Here is a 20239-nt window from a genome sequence, read left to right as displayed (position 1 = left end):
GACTTTTGTCAGTTGTCAAAAGTCCAGTTGCTGCTTGAAAAAGCACCCTTGGGACAATATTCTGTACTGTTACAATTATGGGATGTTAAGTCTAACAAGAATGCCTTTTGACACCTACACAGTCTAGTCTTGATTTTTTTATACAGATTCGAATTTTTCTCTGTTCTTTCCATCTATTGTTAACTGCTTTATGTGATCATTGTTATTTTTTACAGTCTGGTCTATAAGTGTACATCAAGTACATAGAGACATAGGAAAATAGAAAAGTCATATGTCTTCAGGGTATTAATTCTATAATGATTGAAACTAGTGATTAAGCTATTGGATAACTACTGCGAAGATTCAAGAAATGGAAAATCATTGAGTGGCTTTAGATCAGTTATTCTCTCAATCCAACCTACTTCACAAATTCAATGCTAGAGAAATAAAATGAAGAGAGATTCCCCATGTAAGTTGCTTTTAGCTCTTGGAAGAAACTCTGAGTATAATTGTAATACAATGTAATATTTTGGTTTTGGACTTTGAAAGTATAAATATAGTGAGTTGAAGAGGGTATTTCATGTCAATGTCTAAAAAAATAGTTGTCAATTGATAGTAACTGATACAAAGTTAGTTATACAAATAACAAAGTTAAGATTAAAACATTTCTGCATGTTTTCCATTTCATTATCTGGTTTGCTGGTGTGTAGTGCAATTGGAATGGGTAATAAAATATGAAGTTAATTGTAGCAGCAGTAATGAGCAAAAGGCAAAAGATTATTTTGTATCAGTTTAAGATGAAATAGTGGAATTTGTAATGAGAGGATTTGCTTGAAGGACAAACAAATGAGAGCTATGAACCAGTGGGAACTTAGTAAATTTCATTTTTGCCCTTGGCCCATCATAAATCACCTTCCAACACAACACTGTCATTTCATGCCAACTTTATTTGCATAGGTTTTAATTATCTGAAATGGATGTTTTCCTCATTTTACAGAACAATTTGGTTAATGATCTTTATGTCATGATTTTCAACCAGATAGAGATAGGATGGCTGGCAAATACCCTTTAAGAGGCTTTTGTTGAAAATAATATATACTTCATTAACTCTTACTGAGCAGATGGTAATTTTAAAAATCTGGCCTAAATTTCAGTTTATGATTTTGGTGTGATGGAATATCTATTCCATTACCCATCTGCTAATTATTCCATTGTCCAGCTGCTGAACTCATGAACTAAGCAGCCAAGAGCAGTGTGTGTGTGTGTGTGTGTGTGTGTGTGTGTGTGTATTCATTCAGATGTTTAATATTGTTCTGGCAATGAAAGACTAACATAATTTCTATGTGCTTGTTTATGAATAAACCCATTGAATCCAACAGGTCTTTTAAAATGCATGTTCTAAATGAAATAAAGGATTGCACATTTAGTTATCATCATTGATTATATATTTATCTTGGTACTTTTAACATTCATTTTAATATCTGCCAATCAGGATTTCGGCTTTTAACCTGAGAAATGGTGAAACACAACTCAAGCAGTGTAGTACATTAATATACACATTTTAATGTGCCAAAGGACAAATGATGGCTGGTGGAAAACCTCTAGTAATGGAGCACCCACAACTTCTGAAGGCAAGCCTTCTACTGGTTAATTTGTTTTTGTCCAAATTACTGCCAAAACAGCTGCATCAACGTTTGGTAATTAAGACGAATGGGAGGGGAAAAATCCAAAATTTTATTTTAGCACAATGTTCTGGAAAGTGTCTATTTATTTTCTCCCATAAGGATACAATTATACAATTAATTCTGATTTAGTTAGAGTGCCAGGTCTGGACTGTCCAAATCCAGACACAAATATTAAGGAAAGCTTTGCTGCCGCCTCTGATCATCCGGAGTTTTGTAGCCCGATCTGCTATGAAATCAGCCTGAGACAAAAGATATTTTGAACCGATGTTTCCTAGGACCCAGCAGAGACGTCGGCAAAGGACCGATTCAAACGCGTCGTCGGTGACCAGGGATCTTCAGACTGCTGCAACCTCAGAGTGGGCGATCGCCATGAGTTTGGAAGCGCTTCGGTACCGCAGGGGATCCCTGCAGATTCTCAACCAGCTTCTGCTGCCTCATCAGACTCTCTATGAGGAAATAAGCAGCGTTCGCCAGGGCTGGGAGGCCATTCGGTCTATGAAGGTGCTGCCAAGGGGGGTGGGACAAGATAGCAATTACCGAGTTCAGCAAAAGAACGTTGCACGTGTATCTCTAAAAAGCACGGTGATCAGAGTCACCGCCACGTAGTACGGAGACACGTTGGTGTTACAAAGTCTCTGGAGAGTCTCTCAGATTCTGAATATTGACTTATAGATGAAGCTTTTGCGGAGTTAAAAGTCCCGCAAAGTTAACAGTAAAAGTGAGGGCATATAAGGATTTTAGGCAACAGACAAAAAGTCATGATTGTGTTCATATCAGAAAGGCAAAGTAATCTTTCACTGCGTTGAATCAATCCCAATTGGCTCCTATGGGGAACCAATATCCGCATTATCAGCCACAAGGGCAGTCTTCACAAAGCATGCTAATCTAAAGCCAACAAAGCATGTTTGGGTTTAATATGACATACAATAACTGTAAATCTCTTTGCAGGTGTATGCTTACTGTTACCTTACCGTATATTCAAACCACATCCAGGGTACTAAGTTTAAGCTACAAAAATCCCAACAGCCAGTAGTGGTAGCAAAACTGACTTTATGATGCGATCTATGAGGACCCAGATTGTTGGGGGCAATATGTTGACTGTGTAAACCACTTAGACAGAATGCTGTAAAGCACTATGAAGCGGTATAAAGTGCTATTGCTGTCTAATGATTGTTTAGAGTTGCGCAAACCCATAATAAGCCTTATGTAAGGCTGATTATGTGGTAGCCTTACATAAAGCAATATTCACATACCACATTAGAATAAAATAAGCCTCTGCATTGGATTATGGTTCATGTTTTATCCAAATTCAGCCATTGTCTAACAGATCTGCATTCAGGTAGTTCTTGATTTACAATAGTTGAACCAGTATTCAACTATTGTTGAATACATTTTTTTTTTTTTTTTTTTTTTTTGTTATCCTGGGCGGATATAATTCTTGTGATGGGACATGAGCAATGTAAAAGCAATTTGATTTTTTGGGAATTAAAAAATTATATTTCTCCTGATTCAGCCTTAAAATTGTATTTGCTTTTTTCGCAACCACCAATTCTGCTGAATGTTTTGAGTTTATTGATTGCTATTTTATGTATTGATTACTATTCCAGTATCTCTTTCACAGGTACCATTTCTAAGCTTTCCCTTATCCTATATCTGTGCAAGTTTATTATTAGAATAGTTCCAATATAGCCTACTTTCCATTTCTCTAACACTCGGTTTAGAAAGATATGCGGATGTTACATTATGCCCTTATTTATAAAGATTTACCTGACTTTGGTACCACCTTTGGGGGAAAGGGGATTTTTCTATTTTTACACCATGTATAGCCTGTGTAATGGTTTCAATTACATTGGCCACCAGGGGGCAGTGGAAAACTACTTAATTTAAGTGACTAACTGCACTTGTATGTTAAAATCAATTTACAGGCAGTTCTTGCATACCCAGCATTTATTTAGCAATTTTTCAAAGTTACCAAGGTGTTGAAAAAGAAAACTTATCACCAGTTCTTGAAGTGTGGGTAACCAAAGTATGGTCATCTGATCATAATTTGGACACTTGGCAACTGGCCTGCACTTGTTGCAGCGTCCTGTGCTCAAGTGATCACCATTTGCAACTTTCTTTGCTGGCTACCCACAACGAAAGTCAATGGAAAAGCTGGTAAAGAAGGATGCAACTGACTGTGGTAAGTCGCTTACCTCCTCCCCTGCCTGGCAGTGTTGAATATGAAGTTCCGCACTTTCTATGTGTTATTTTAAACTGAAAATAAATATCTCTTCTTAGGTGCGAGGTGCTCCAGCCATTGCCATTATAGGTTGTCTGAGCTTGGCAGTGGAATTGCATAATAAAGGAAATGAAGAGCTGAGTTTGGGTAACCTGGAAATTTTTGTGTTGGACTCACTAAACTACTTAATAAGTGCCAGACCTACTGCTGTCAATATGGCCCAGGCAGCTCAGGAGCTGGGACATTTTGTCCAACAGGAGGCAAAACACGAAGGGACTACTCCAGAGAGTTTACGAGAAAGGTGAGGGTTCAAGACCCTATCTTCTTTCTTCCCCCAAACTGTAAGCAAGAAACATGCAAGTTTGTGTAACCTCTTATTGTAGCGTGATCAACTGGGCAGAAGCATTGCTAGACAAAGACCTGGAAGACAACAAAAGCATTGGGAAACATGGAGCTTGCCATCTCTTGCAACGGGTAGGGCAGGACAAAGTGAGAGTCCTGACTCACTGCAATACTGGCTCATTGGCCACTGCTGGTTATGGCACTGCACTTGGTAAGTGGCATCTCTCTGCATTCAAGAAGCATTACAATTTCTGTTTTTTGTGACAAAAGGGTAAGAGACTATGGTAATACAGGTAGTCCTTGACTTACAACCATATTTGGGACCAGAATTTCCATTGCTAAGCAAGATGGTTAGAAATTGCTATGCCTTGGATGCTTCTGGATTGAAAGGATCAGCCAGCTATAAGCAGTTGTCCAGGGAATGCTCAAGTGTATTAATAGCACATATTCTTTTGGGAGGCTCCTTTTATGTTTTTATGTTGTTTTAGGTCATACAGTATGACATAATTTTTGTCACTTTGTGTCATATAGTATGCCTTATTTTAATTGTGATATTTCTGACACAAATAAACAAACAAGCAAGACAGTTAAGTGACCTTTTTTGTCATAGTTCTTAAGAAAATCACTGCAGTTGTTAAAAGAGTTCTGTTGCCAAATGAATCTAGATTTCTCCATTGACTTTGCTATCTGAAAGGTTGCAAATAGTGATCACATGACCCTAGGATTCTGCAACCATTGTAAATACATGCCAATTGCCAAGCCTTTTGAATTTTGATCACATGATGCTGTAGTGGTCGTAAGTGCAAGTACTGGTTGTAAGAGATGTCACCTCTTATAACAGCCTTCCTCACTATTCCAAGTTTGCTAGGATTTCAGCTGAAGGAAGACTTCAAATTTCTTGGTATGTTGACAGCTTGTAGCTTTTTATATAGTCTTGTTATTTTGACTTGGTTGTAACATTGATCCATAGGTATCATTCGCTCGTTACATGCCATGGGCTGTCTGGAGCATGTTTACTGCACTGAAACACGGCCATATAATCAGGGGGCCCGGCTGACTGCTTATGAATTAGTATATGAGAAGGTGCCTTCAACACTCATTGCTGATAGCATGGCCTCCTTGGCAATGAAAGAAAAAAAGATATCAGGTAGATGTCTTGATTTCTTCTTTTTCTGCATTACTGCTGTCCTTTCTAGATATCATGCTAGGAAATGAGTACGCATGTGAGTCAATGGCTGGCCAAGAGGTCAAGTTGTTAAGGAAGATGCTGTTCAGGTCACTTAGCAATACCGATGTCTTGGTAATGGGCATTCTATTTAGTTGGATAATAAACAAATCTAAAAGCCATTAAAAGCTTAGTTACAGCCTTCAGTATTCCTTGGTAGAATACTTAGTGTATATGATTAGTGGCAGCACTAATCATATACAAACGTGGAAAAGAAAATCTTGTTGGAAGGAAGAACATATGGAAGTCAGACTTGAAAGCAATGTTTGTTATGTAGGAGTCTCAGTTTGAATCTCTAATTTCACTTAAAAGGGTTTCAGATGAAAGGACAGAGAAAACCATACTTGAAATTCTGGGAGGGCTACTATGAATATAAAAATATATGGCTTACTTCTGTGAAAGGCATAGTTCTGTTTTCTGTATGCTGATCCCTAATTATATTTTCTTACTGAATAGCCTACCCTGTTTCCCCAAAAATAAGACATCCCCTGATAATAAGCTCAATCGGGCTTTTGAGTGCATGCACTAGAATAAGCCCCCCCCCCCAAACACATGCACAGCCGTCCCCGCCATTTTCTCTGGTTAGGGTTAGGAAGACAGAGCTGGAAAGCAGGTAAGGCAAGAGGAACCCTGTCTTGCTCCACGTGCCCAAAAATAATAAGACCTCCCCAAAAATAAGGCCAAGTGCTTATTTTGGGGTTCAAAAAAATATAAGACAGGGTCTTATTTTCGGGAAAACACGGTAATACATGCAACATCCCAAGTCATCATCTGACTTAAGTTTTAGCATATGTATTGTGTGAACCCAACCGATAGGAATTTAATCAACAAGCCTTACTTAAACCATGGCTTCAACCCAGTTTAACCAAAATTTCTACAGTCCCAATAAACTCTAGGACAGTGATGGCTACCCTTTTCTGGACCGAATACCCAAAGCGTGTGTGAATGAATGCATGAGAACCCCCCAAATGCAATGCATGCACAGCCCCTGTGCATGCGCCCCAGTGCATGAGGGCACACCCCCTGTAAGTGTACCCCAGGCATGCATGTGCGCCCTCACTCATGTCCCGTATGCACGCGGGACATACTTTGGGACATACAGGTTGTAGCATTAGGCTTTTAATTGTCATTGTCCTTCTTTTTTTAATCCAGCTGTCATTGTGGGAGCAGACAGGGTTGTTGCCAATGGAGACACTGCCAATAAAATTGGTACTTATCAGCTGGCAATTGCTGCAAGATACCATGGGATTCCCTTCTATGTGGCAGCACCCAGCACTTCCTGTGACTTGCAATTAAAACATGGAGGGGAGATCATTATTGAGGAGCGGCCAAGCCAGGAACTGACAGACATCAATGCTGTACGAATTGCAGCACCAGGTAGCAAAACATTGGAAGGTTATATGTAAACAAAGGTGGTTTGTAAAGAAAGGAGACATGATAGAATATTAATATTTTCAGTACTATTTGAAATCAGCGATCTAACAATGGCTACCTCAGTTTACATAAATCTAGATGATGTATATATTTTGAGCAAGTTGTCATTGATCAAGAAAATGTATTCTATCTTGAATCTCCTTGGATACATGACAGTCTAGTAAGCTATTATCTACTTTTTGAAGAATGACAATTGATTATGAAAATTTAGTCCAAAGTTTCTTGAAGGACATCAAGTTGCCTACCATTGTCTGTATAATTTTTTTTTAGTCTTAAAGCATCTAGATATCCTTTTTGCATCTTCTCTTTTTAGAGATGCTTGTTTCCCATTTTAAAAAACTAAGCCATAACATTATCATTAATGAAATAACTACATCTGTTATATAACACTAATGGAACAGCACATATACTTTCTTTCTTCCTAGGCATTGGTGTTTGGAATCCAGCCTTTGATGTCACTCCTCATGAACTGATAACTGGTGGTATTGTCACTGAGTTTGGCGTCTTTCCTCCTGCTGAACTTCAGGCAGCCCTCACAGTGTATAAAATATAAAGAACCTGAGTTAAGTTGTTTCAGATAGGGTGTGAATCTAATTTTCAACAATTGTTACTAGGGCTTCTTTCCCTAATCTGCAATGTTTCCAGATGTTTGGAATGCAGAATTTTGTACAACTGAAAATTGTAGTTCCAGTACCTCTGAATACCACTGGGATTTGGGGAAATTGTTCTAGAAACGTTTGATTTTGATGGGAATGCTTGATATTTCTGCAAATTCAGCAAATTAAATAATGTTTGTTTCTTGAGTTTCATCTACTTTGGCTTTGTGAAGGTTGCTTGATTTTGGAATGTTTGAGTCATACTATGACATATAATTTTTCTTTGACTTCAAGTGATTTTTTAAAAATATGTATAGTATAATTCTTTATCTGAATCATTTTTCATTTGTTGCTTAGATCTCTTTATTGACATTCTACTATGTATTCACTGCCCTGGTGGCACAGTGGTTAGAATGCAGTATTGCAGGCTAACTCTGCTCACAGGAGTTTGGTCCTGACAGGGGCTCAAAGTTAACTCAGCCTTCCATCCTTCAGAGGACTGTAAAATGATGACCTGGATGTTGGGGGCAATATGCTGACATTGTAAACCACTCAGAGAGTGCTGTAAAGCATTGTGAAGCAATATATAAGTCTAAGTGCTATTGCTAATGCACCATTTTCAAAACTGTTCTTAAGGTCCTTTGGTGTTGTATTTCATATGATTTTAATCTTATGACAACAGTTTTCTGCAGCATTGCCTTCCAACGTAGGAGTTTTGTACCAGAAAATCTTTTGCAATACATTTTATGTAAACCTAATCTTGGTAGATATAAAAGTATGACCCTCTACTGATCTCTCTATTGGGGAAGAGGCAAGGAAATTCAGAAACAATAGCCTAACATAATAAGGTTCATGGCAGAGGTCACCATTGGATTACTTCTGCTTTACTTTCAGTAGGGTAACTGTTTAGGGTCAATGTACATGACAAATATAAGTTGTGAATGTATGACATGACATTTAAGTTCCTTCTTGAGTACCTCAGATCTTGCAAGCTGATTCTTGTTTTCATTTTCTGTTCTTTAGACAAAATTCATTCCTCACAACAGGCCATGTATTTGTCATTACTTTTCATCAGAATAAGGTGAAATTCCACAATATGCTATTTTGAAATGAAAATTGGGTGCAGAAGGAGAAAGATAAAACTTCAGAGCAGTGGAATGGGATAAAGTTTCTATTGTGACAAATAAAAATTAAAAACATAGACAAGAATTGTTTTGAATGAATATTGCTTAAATACAAAAGTATGATGAGAATGTAAGAAGTTTATTAAGGTGGACTGAATAATTGCAAATTGAAATTCAACACACATACCCATACATATATACATACACACGAAAAATGAAAGGGCTGAAAGAAAGAGAAAGACTTAAAATATGATGATTCTCAAAATCAAAAGTTAATGAGATCAAAAAAAGAAAAAAGTGATAAATCGAAAGCTCCAAAGCCAGTTCATGACACAATGTATGGACGTAGTGGAAGAAAGGATAGTTTGCAAGTATAGAAAAGTATGGAGAAGAAAAATAGAATAGAATAGAATAGAATAGAATAGAATAGAATAGAATAGAATAGAATAGAATAGAATAGAATAGAATAGAATTCTTTATTGGCCAAGTGTGATTGGACACACAAGGAATTTGTCTTTGGTGCATATGCTCTCAGTTTACATAAAAAGACAAGATACATTCATCAAGAATCATAAGGTACAACACTTAATGATAATCATAGGGTACAAAGCATTCAAATCATACTAGGAAACATCAATATAAATTGTAAGGATACAAGCAACAAAGTTACAGTCATGCAGTCATAAGTGGGAGGAGATAGTATTAGTGTTAACTAGATTTAGTTAGATTTTCTTTCATATTCTCTTTTATTTCTTTTCTGAAGTATTTCCTACTCCTTTTCTGTTCCTTGAGTAACACTGATAATCCCAAAGGAAATTGTGTGATGATGCATATGAATATGAACACTGCTCATATTTGACTTAATAAGGAGATATAAACAAAAGCATGAATAAATAAAAGCATGTACCAGAAATTGCGTTGATCCATAAACATGATCAAAATAGATAGAAGTTTAATCTATCTTCTGTCAATGATGCTGTTAGAATTACTGTGATTATGTATTGAAATGCTTTGAACTCTTCAAAGATTCTGTTCCTTAACTGTTTTAATACAGCAGAATTAATGCTGAAATGAAAATGGACAACCTCATATAGAAAGGAAGAATCTGTGGGGGTCTGTATAGGTATGGGCCATTTTAATTGGACAGAATGAAAACAACAATAGTTCATGCCCATAAATCTGTTTTTTTTAAAGCATTTAAATTTCCTAGGGCTTCAGAATCTATATAGGAGATTTTAAATTTGCAACTAATCATTTTCCAAAAGTATAGCTCAAAGGAATCTAAATTTAACTTACTGGAAGAAAAAAAGAGGTTATGCTAGCTTTGATTGACTATAATTTTCAGCAGCTGCAGATCTAACCCTATTTTTAAAAAATGCTGCATCAATTAAATGAACTGAATTTGAAGTTATGACTGCTGTAGTAGAGCTGATCACTACCTGTGTAAATGTTCTGTATAGTTTGGTTGCGTTTGACTGACCCTAATGATTTTTTATTTCACCAATTCACAGATGGGTTCTTGACGTACTGTGTTCATGAAAAATCCTAATGTGAAAATTTGCTTAAGGTCAGGATAATTTAAATAGGCTGTCAAGAGAAGCTTTTAGAAAACCCAGTATGTGACTCTAATCTGCAAGAATTCTCATTAGGTATGCCTTATATTAAGACATTGATTTTTGGCTCTGTTCCTTCAAGTGGAAAGTTCCTCTTTCATCAATGTGGATGGTGGGTATATTAAAAATAATTTCTCTCTCTGGATGTTGTAATGCCTATTTAATGGTCTTGATGGAAAGGTTAAAACCAATTATTGTTGTGATCTTTTTCCTGCTGGCATTTCCATTGTGTATCATGGGTCAAACAATTAGCAACTATAAAAACCTTCATTGTAGAATGCTGCTCTTGTTCTATCTATGTATCAAGAGCAAATTAACATTTTTTTTTCATTAAAATGAATTCCCTAAGATTAGGTTATTGTTATGGCTTCGTAACATTTGCTACAAAATGTACCATTTCTAATCCACATGGAAATAAATTATTCTTTATTCCAACTATTGCCGAATATTTATTTTAACCACAACAGGAAGTTATGTGGGTTGTAATGGCCAGAAGAGGCAGGGACTTGGACATTCATATGTAGCAGAAATTATTAAAAAAAGGAAAGCCATAGCTTTATAAAAGTATCGATTTTATTTAATTTGTACAAAATCCATCTTTTCTTTCAGAAAATGTACTTTTGATTTTCTTCTTTCCTTGTCTAGTTTGGGATTCTTCAAATGAGACAAAAATGTCTTGTATTTGTTTAATTAAAATAATATCTTTTAAAATATCCTATTTATTTTGTACTTTTGTCTCTGGACCTAAAACTATGTTTTTTTGGCACTAGGTGGCATCTGAACTCTGTCCATTGTTTTAAAATGATTTCTGCAGGTGGAAGAATAAAATAGTTTGCTATTGTTTGTTTTTATTTGATTTACTGTAAAGTCATTTTGACAATAAATTTGATGAGCCTGATATATTTTATTTATTATTACTATTATTTATATATTGTTCATTGCTTGTGGCTATTCTTTCTACAGCTTTCTTTCTTTGGGGGACAAGACACTTAGTTTGATCAGAGTTTTGTTTGTTGTCTCCTCCTTCACTTATCTGTTGATTAAACTGCAGGTTGTTTGAAATAGTAAAACTTCAAACTTCTCTTTGAGAATTTGTTTCAAGCAATTTCTGGTTATAATGGTTATTAACATTAACTGTTATTCAGGTATCAAGAAAACATCAGTGTTACTTTAGACAGATATTTTGCTGCTAGGGAGACTCTTTGCCCCAATTTATTTTTTAAAAGATATAAAAATAAAGAGGAAGCTACTAATGACAGTCTGAGTCATACACATGATTCAAGATTCCAGCTGTCATTTATAAAGCTTTACATGGCACAGAGCAAGATATTTGCAGGCGTACCTTTCTCCTATTCTTTATGTTTGCCCTACCAGACTTAGCAGTGGCAGCATGTTCTGGGTTTTTTCCTTTGGACAGGACTATACAAATTGGCAGAATAGAATAGAATAGAATAGAATAGAATAGAATAGAATAGAATAGAATAGAATAGAATAGAATAGAATAGAATAGAATAGAATAGAATAGAATAGAATAGAATAGAATAGAATAATAGAGTTGGAAGGGACCTTGGACGTCTTCTAGTCCTCCTGCTCAGGAAACCCTATACTCATGATGGCGAACCTATGGCATGCATGCTGGAAGTGGCACACAGAACCATCTCTCTGGGCATGCCAGCCATTGGCTGTTGGTCTTCCGGGTTCCTGCGCGTACATGCCAGCTGGTCTTTGCATGTGCGGTAGCGCCGGAAACCGGAAGAGCAGCTCCCTGGTGTGCATGCTGCCAGTTTCTGGGGCGTGCATGCCACTGGCCAGCTGGTCTTCGCGTGTGCATGTGTGACAGAAACCAGAAGACCAAGTGACGGGTGCGCATTCTGAGACTGGAAGCTCAGTTTCCCGGTGCGCACATGTGCGCCGGGGAACTGCTCTTCTGGTTTCTGGCGCTCCCACACATGCATGCCGGGAAGCTGCTCTTCCGGTTTCTAGTGATCCCCTGTGTGCGCACACTCTCCTGTTTTGGCACTCAGTGCCAAAAAGATTCGCCGACACCAAAAACCAGACAAATGGTTGTCCAATCTCTTTTTAAAAACTTCCAGTGTTGTAGCATTCACAACCTCTGTAGGTAAATTGTTATACTGATTAATTGTTCTAACTGTCAGGAAATTTTTCCTTAGTTTTAAGTTGCTTCCCTCCTTGATTAGTTTCCACCCATTGCTTCTTGTCCTACCCTCAGGTGCTTTGGAGAATAGCTTGACTCCCTCTTCTTTGTGGCAACCCCTGAGATATTGAAACACTGCTATCATGTCAACCCTAGTCCTTCTTTTCATAAGACTAGACATATCCAGTTCCAGCAACCGTTCTTTATATGTTTTAGCCTCCAGTCCCAAATAAGTAAATAAAAATAAAGTGCAAGTTTTTGATGCATCCTAGCTCCTGATCTTGTTTCTGTTTCTGTTTAACTGTTTCTAAATGGTTTTAATTGTTAATTTTATTGTGTTTTGCAAAAAGTCACACTTGTGAGATCAGTGGCCATATAAATTTTATAAAATTAAATAAATATTGTTGGACCCAGAAGTTATGCCTTTTGGATGGCAACATTTTCCTTCTAGAACAGCATCTCTTTGGAAAGTAGAATGTTGTTAGCCTTTTGAACAGCCAGGCTTTGTTTCCCCAGATATTTGGACAAAAAGATGAGTAAGCTGTGCTGCTAATGCAGTTTTTGTGATTTTGACTTTATTGCTTTAATCATACCTAGTTTATGTGTAGTTCTTGTTTTAATCCTTGGACACTACCCTCAATCATGGTCTTGAGATGGGCAACCGTATAAATAATTTAAACAAAATAAGTAATCTGTCTTTCCAAAACAGTTCTAGCAGTATTTATTCAGAATAAGATAGTGAAGTATGACAATAGGCTGAACCAATAAAGAAAATTGGAAAGAAAGTTTAGAATGAAGAGGAATACTCTCTGTGTAGAAAGTGCCGAACAATCCCTACATTACAAATAGAATCTGTTGACAGAAGGATGTTCATATAGTCATCAGTTAAACTTGGCTTGAAAAAGAACTTAGCTACATTGTTTGGCAGCCATTTTATGAAAGTATCCCTAACATATAAAAATTCCACTCACTCAAATAGGTCAAAGGCTCCTGGTTTTAAGATTTCGTAATAATAAATCACTCTAGTTAATAATGGAAATTCATGTTCTCAATCCCCTTCAGGCAATGTCACAGGAAATGGAATCTGTAGGCTTGAGGCTTGTTCTCATAATGGTAAATTATAGCTGTTCATGGTAGATGAACATAACCATTTTTTTCATTAAAGTTCCAAGAAGTTCAAAATTATGACAAAAATTGGTGGAAGTTGAACACCTTTGTCTTGAAGCCAAAGAAGAGGCAGAGAATCAATCTTGAAATATAGATTCTTACTTGGGTTTTTTAAATGGAACTATATGTCACTGTTAATGTAGTCCACAAAGAAAAGTTTGTTTTAACCTTGATACCATGTATTTAGTTTAACAATTCTGAACACCTTGTAAAATCATCAAAGCCCTTTGATTTAGCTGATCTTTGCATTAACTAGTAGATGACAATCTGTAGAACAATATCAGCGAGATTTTTTTTTACTGGTGAATATTTAACACATCTTTAGAGCTTAACAATGTACAATAAAAGTTCAGCTCTCTTGTTAATTTTCTGTTAGATTGCTTGTCCTGATTTCTGAGCAGTGTAGGTGTATGCTAAATTATCTTCCCTCCAATTGTTCTAAATAGAACATGATTAAAATGGGACTGAATTTCAAATAATTAAAGGAAAAAAGCCCTGAGTATAAAGTGTACGTGCAATCAGTACCTAGAGATTAACTATAGTCTATACAGTAATCAGAAATGGATGAGAGCAAGAGTTCATTAAACTATCTTTCCTACATTCTGAAAGACCATAATTTACAATTGTCTATAATTCACATTCACTAGTTAAGACAATAGAATAACATAAATCTTTTTTGTGTGGGTGTGCTGCTGCATTCTTTAAAAGGCGATGGATATCAGCAGCCAGATGGGCAACGATAGGTATGAGAAAGAGATTTTTGAAAAGACAAGTCACACATTTGTGAGGTAAAAAAGGTGGGATAAAAAACTGAATTGGGACAGAATCAAGACTGAATGATTTGATCATACTAAGAAATGAATAGCAATCAAACCAACCAACTCTTAGAATAATGTGCATCTAAGTAACATTTCTTGGTAGCAGTGATTTGATTATGAATAGCAGTGAAAAGCAAATGAGAAGCCAAATGAAAGATCTAGTTAGCAGAAACAGCAGAGAAACATGATAAAACAAAACAATTTTGTAAGTCTAATTAAGGCTACTTGGAAAAACTACTAAGTTCAAGAGAAATTGTTGCAAGGTCAGTGGGTACACAGCAGTGGTGGGTTGCCCCCAATTCAGATTGGTTCTATAGAAACAGTAGTAAAACCGGTGGGAGGCTCTGCCCACCGACTCCAACGTCATCAGGATGCTTCTGCGCATGCAGCCCTGTTGCGAACCAGTATTAAAGGTAAATAGAATCCACTCCTGGTACATGGTCATTTTGACACCACAGATTGCCCTTTTTTAATTACTGTTTTTTTTTTTTAAACTGGGAAGAGTCAAGTGGGGTAGAATTTGCTATAGTGTTAAGAATAGAAAGGACTGGAATCTTTAACCTGCTTCCTTCTTTTTTATATTTTATGGATATGTTAAACTATTGGATACCTAGTCCAGTAATTTTGTTTCAATGAAATCATATGTGGCATAATGTTTAGGAGTTCTGGGCTTTTCATAGAGTGCATGATTCGACAGGGAGTGAGAAATTTGGAACAACAGAGTTCTAGTGTTGAAATTAGAATAAAAATGGATGTCAAAAAAAAAACTCCAGACTAAGATAAGGTTCAATTCTGAGTTTGGCGAAAAGGATGTTTCACATTAAGAATAGAAAGGAGAGTTGAGTGAATTAAGGATGCATATGCTTTCTTACACCAAGGAGGACATTAGGTTATAGAAAAGCATGCTAAGGCATAGTCCCCAAAACATACGTGTTCAGAGAAAGAAGTGGGTGAGTCAAGACAAAAATTAAATTTGACTTTAATTTTAGTTAAAGTAAAATTCAATACCTGGGCAGGAATCATGTAGAGGTATTTAATACTTTTTTTTACATTAAATACTACATTTCAGTGACAAATTCTGGAGCTGCATCCAAACCTTGGAGATGGGATGGGGAGATTGCATGCATGACTCCATGAGATCAGGAGTTAGTCAACTTTGTTTTATCAGATCCCATGATAGGTTTACTGTTTGGCATGTCTGCTTTATATATCCAAAATTATTTCTTTGGAAAAAAGCATTTGGTGGTTGCATAGCATGGCCAAGAGACACCTATACTGAAATAAATGTTTCCTTTTATTACAAAAAAACTTTTACTATGCTTAGTAATTTCAGATTTGCTAATAGTTTATCAAAATGTACATGCTTCACTTGAGCGATTTGCTAATGCTTTCACATCTATTATTGGCAAAGAGCAATATATGTTTTAGAAGTTGCAACCAGTTATTTTAGGAGGCAAGCATTCTCTCTGCTCTTTTTATCATCTATGTATTAAATTTAATTTCCCAGTATGTTTGCTAAATATTTGTGTATGTTGGCATTTTGTTTCTTCAAAAAACTACAAATTTTGCAGCTATGAAATTATTTACCATTTATATTTTTTGTTTTAAAATGTCAGTTAAAAAACCTGTCATCTTTGGGAAGTAAGAAAAAAGTTGCATTTTTGAGACTTATTAGCATCATGGTTATTTGCTATGAAAAATCAACAACATATGAATTTAGCTAGAAAAGATGATAGTAAATAGATGCATCAACTCATAAAGATAGTCCACTGAGCAACCAGCATAATTGACTGACTGTTGTTGATCTTAAAAAAAATATATCCTAGGAATTTATTCATAAATGGATGGAAAAATACCTGGAGAACCATCATGGAATACTGATTAATATATTGAGCTGGGAGATACAAGTTCAAGTCTGCCCCCAGTTCGTGTGAACTGGATGGCTTTGGGTCAGTCACTCATACTTAGACCAATTTATAGGATAATTGCAGAAATGAAAGCATACTAATCCTGATTCAGTATGTTACTACAGCCAATTGCAGGTCCTTCAAAACAAATGTAATGTTCACTGTAAGTTGCCCCTTCAGCAACTTAGGATAGTGCTTTGTACTATCACAGCCTCTGAACCGATATCAAAAGGATCTTCTTGTAAAATAGATTGTGGTGATTCATTCTTGAAGTTACCAATATCGTGGCCAGGTTTATCCTGCCCAGAAATGATTTGGCAGATAAAGCTGCAGAACTGAGAAAATATAAAACATTTATAACTGTGAATCTGAAATCTTCACTAACTCTTTTCCATGCAAATTAAATTTGCAGCCTTTTGTGTGCAATGTTCTTGTACAGTAGGTATAATATTGTAGCACAACACAATACCTCTATATTTTGCTAGTTATTCAGCCATTTTTACTCTCAAGTAATGATCTAGCCATGCAATCATTCATTGTGCAGCATAAGATCTAATTACAGCAAGTAGTAAGTTGGGAAAAATAATTGACAACATCTTTGCAGCTTTCAAAATGCCTGTCTATCTAATTTTCCTTTAATCACATTTTCAGAAAATGATTCCACCTCATCTTCTAATCTTCACATCTGCGTAACAAGTGTAATCAAGACGACCAAAATTAAAACATCCCTACTGCTATCCTTTCAATCACTCACAAATTAAAATTGAAAAGAAGTTCATCTAAAAGAAATGGGTAGGGGTGGAGGAATCTGGAAATAAGAAGAAGAAACTGCATTAAAAACTTAAGCATATCTGTCCCAATTATTAATCTATTAGTATTAATCTAAATGAACCTGCCAATTAGAACAGAAGCAAATGTAATTAAATGGATTCTGTAATTTAATGGATTCTAGTCTTTATGTTTATTAGAACAAAATTTCCCAAAGTTTTTAACCTAACTGTCCACATCCCCAGTCGCCTGCAGTAGTTATGATCAGGTTCAGAAATCTTGTCATGTAATTGTGTAGAAATGGCATCCCAAAGGTGATACTTGAATCAATTGGTGTTGGCCTTGCACAAGCCAAGACTTGGATGAATCTAGTATCTTGTAAGAGACAATTTTCATTGCTTCTTACCTATAAAGTTTCATAATAGCCTAGGAATAGTTGCATCTTTGTGCTAGGTTGGGAGACACTACAACTTGGTTGCTTTCTCTCTTAATGCTAGAAATAAGAATAATATGCTATTCCAGAAACGAAGAAGAAATGAAAAAGTTTCTTGGATGAAAAGCAAAACGTTTTCAATGGAAAAAGACAAGAAAATCCAATTGCCTTTTGGAAAAAGCACTTTTGGGACAACCATGACCTAGACTAGGCTCTTATGAATTTCATAGGTAAGAATCAATGAAAAGTCTCTCCTACAAGATACTAGATTCATCCAAGTCTTGGCTTGTGCAAGATGACAACACCAATTGATTCAAATACCACAAAGTTTGCAAAACACATTCAAGCATATGGATTTCAGAGTTCTTGTTCTAGAGCAGAGTTGTCAAACTCACAGCCTGCGGGCTGGATGCATCATGCACTGGCCACCCCCACTCCCAGTTTAGCGAAGGGGGAAAAGTCATGATTTGTTGCAGGACAACATGATGTTGCAAGTTTGACACCCGTGTTCTAGAGAGACAACCATGGTCAGGAGTATGTAAAGACTTGTATAGGTAACTTTCAGAATATTATTTATCATATGTTATGCTTCATTATTTATCATATATTATGCTTAACACCCATACTTATCCAAGTATAATAATTTTGATTCCCTATAGCCATGATGGCGAACTGATGGCACGTGTGTCACAGGTGGCACGCAGAGCCCTCTTTGTGGGCATGCGAGCCGTCGCCCTAGCTCAGCTCTGCTAAGCATGCACGTGTGCCTCCTGCCAGACAGCTGGTTTTTGGGTCTCTGTGCACATGAGCAGGGGGCAGGGTGCATGCGGGAGATGCATGTACATGCGCAAGTGGCAAGGGGCATGCAGGGGGGGTTACGCACGCATATGCAGGGGGTTGGGCACATGCGGGAGTCATGCACACATGGGATCGCATGGGGCTCACACATGCATTGCATTATGATGTGCACTCGGTGCCGAAAAGGTTAGCCATCACTGCCCTATAGTATGTGAGAAAAGACATAATGTAAGAAAAGATTAGAAGCAATAGATAGGTCTTCTCAGTTTAGTTTTCCTTTTTTGTATAAAATGTTCCCTTGACCATTAAAACAAGTCTTGCTGTACTGAATGAATAGTAGTGGTGCAAGTGGACTTTTCAACTCACTACTGGCAGCTAGCCCAAAGTAGTCAGAACTCATTAAAGCATTCATACATATATGAATATGTAACCAGGTAAGCATGAATGTCTGCTTACATGACTAGGATAAGTGATGGCAAGCAATATAAGAGTGTTACTATTTCATTCCTCAGTAAGCAATGGATTAAGGTACTTGATCAAAAAATCTGCAGGTTTTCTCAGGTTGTGTGTTATTTAGCTCATGAAAAGACCATTTTACAATATGCTGCTCAGAGTTGGCTGTTAAGAGCAGCCGATAAGGCCTGTATCCCCTTCCAAGTCTTGTTATGTTTCCTCCGGGTTTTGGAGCCCTGAGAGGTGGCATGTTTCAAAGCGGGAATTAAGGGGTTTTTTAATTAGGGTTTTTAATAATTTTTTAAGGGGAACCGGGAGGACGACCAAAGGGGATGGGGGGGGTAATCCACCAAGGTCAGAGCCGAGCCCGGCACGGGGTAACGGTTTGGAGGACACTGGACGAGGGAATGGGGAGGGGGCGGAGGGCTATCCCAATGAGGGAAATACCATCAGCACGGTGGTTGGGAGGGGCAGATATGGCGGGAGCAGGGGGCCACATGTGTTGGGGACGCACACTTGCTGTTTGAGAGCAATTGCGCGCCCCGGCCCTCAAAGCTCCCCTCGGATACTAGGTGGCTTGGATACTCAGGACCTGGGCCTGCGGCTGATGTTGTGCAACACTAGGTCTGTGGTAAATAAGGCCCCCCTCATTCACGATCTTATCCAGGAGGGGGGAGCGGACCTGGCTGGTATTACGGAGACCTGGTTGGGACCGGAGGGAGGAGTCCCTCTGGTCAAGATGTGCCCACCAGGTTTCAGAGCATTCCATCAGCCGAGAGCCCAGGGGAGGGGCGGGGGGGGTGGCGGTTATTATTAAAGAAGGTCTTGGTCCGAGGGAGACCACTGTGCCTCAGACTGCCGGATGTGAGTCCCTCTTCGTGAGATGGGGTCATGGGGTTCAGATGGGCTTGCTGCTTGCGTACCTGGCTCCCTGCCGCGTGGCAGCAGCCCTGCCTGAGCTACTCGACGTGATAGCCACGGTGGCAGTTGATACACCCAGGCTTATGGTCATGGGTGATTTCAACTTGCCATCCGTTGGTGAAACGTCTGGGATGGCTCGGGAGTTCATGGCTTCCATGACGGCCATGGACCTGACCCAGTTAGTTCATGGCCCCACTCACGGGGGGGACACACTCTAGACTTGATTTTTGTCTCTGGCCAGTGGTTGAGTGATCTTGTTATAGGGGATATTGACATGGAACCCTTGTCATGGTCAGATCACTCCTTCGTCTGGACCTTCGTACTGCTACACCCCGCCGCAGGGAGGCGGTCCCAATTAGATGGGTCCGCCCCAGGCGCCTGATGGATCCTGATAGGTTCCAGACGGAGCTTGGGCCAATTCCTGATGATCTGGCACACAACTCGGCCGAGGACCTGGTAGGTGCCTGGGATCGGGCGGCTGGTGGGGCCTTGGATCGAGTCGTGCCTTTGCGGCCTCTGACCCGCTGTCGATCCCTCGCGGCTCCTTGGTTCACCGAGGAGCTGAGGGAGATGAAACGCCGGAAAAGACGCCTAGAGAGC

General features: G+C 38.0%; 1 protein-coding gene across 1 annotated transcript; it reads left to right on the top strand.

Annotated features, from left to right (window-relative positions):
* Nucleotides 1–1950: 1950 nt before the first annotated feature.
* MRI1 (methylthioribose-1-phosphate isomerase 1) lies at nt 1951–11117 on the top strand. Its single transcript, XM_034439457.3, has 6 exons — nt 1951–2165; nt 3945–4186; nt 4269–4438; nt 5198–5374; nt 6605–6829; nt 7312–11117. The coding sequence occupies exons 1-6, from the start codon at nt 2034–2036 to the stop codon at nt 7437–7439; spliced, it is 1074 nt and encodes a 357-aa protein (XP_034295348.2). The 5' UTR covers nt 1951–2033; the 3' UTR covers nt 7440–11117.
* The last annotated feature ends 9122 nt before the right edge of the window (nt 11118–20239 follow it).

This window comes from Pantherophis guttatus, chromosome 6 (genome assembly GCF_059756535.1).
Source record: "Pantherophis guttatus breed Tessera chromosome 6, ASM5975653v1, whole genome shotgun sequence".
In the NCBI taxonomy this organism is placed as follows: domain Eukaryota; kingdom Metazoa; phylum Chordata; class Lepidosauria; order Squamata; family Colubridae; genus Pantherophis; species Pantherophis guttatus.
The sequence above is the reverse complement of the archived record's forward strand: the minus strand, read 5'-3'. Positions and strand labels throughout refer to the sequence as shown.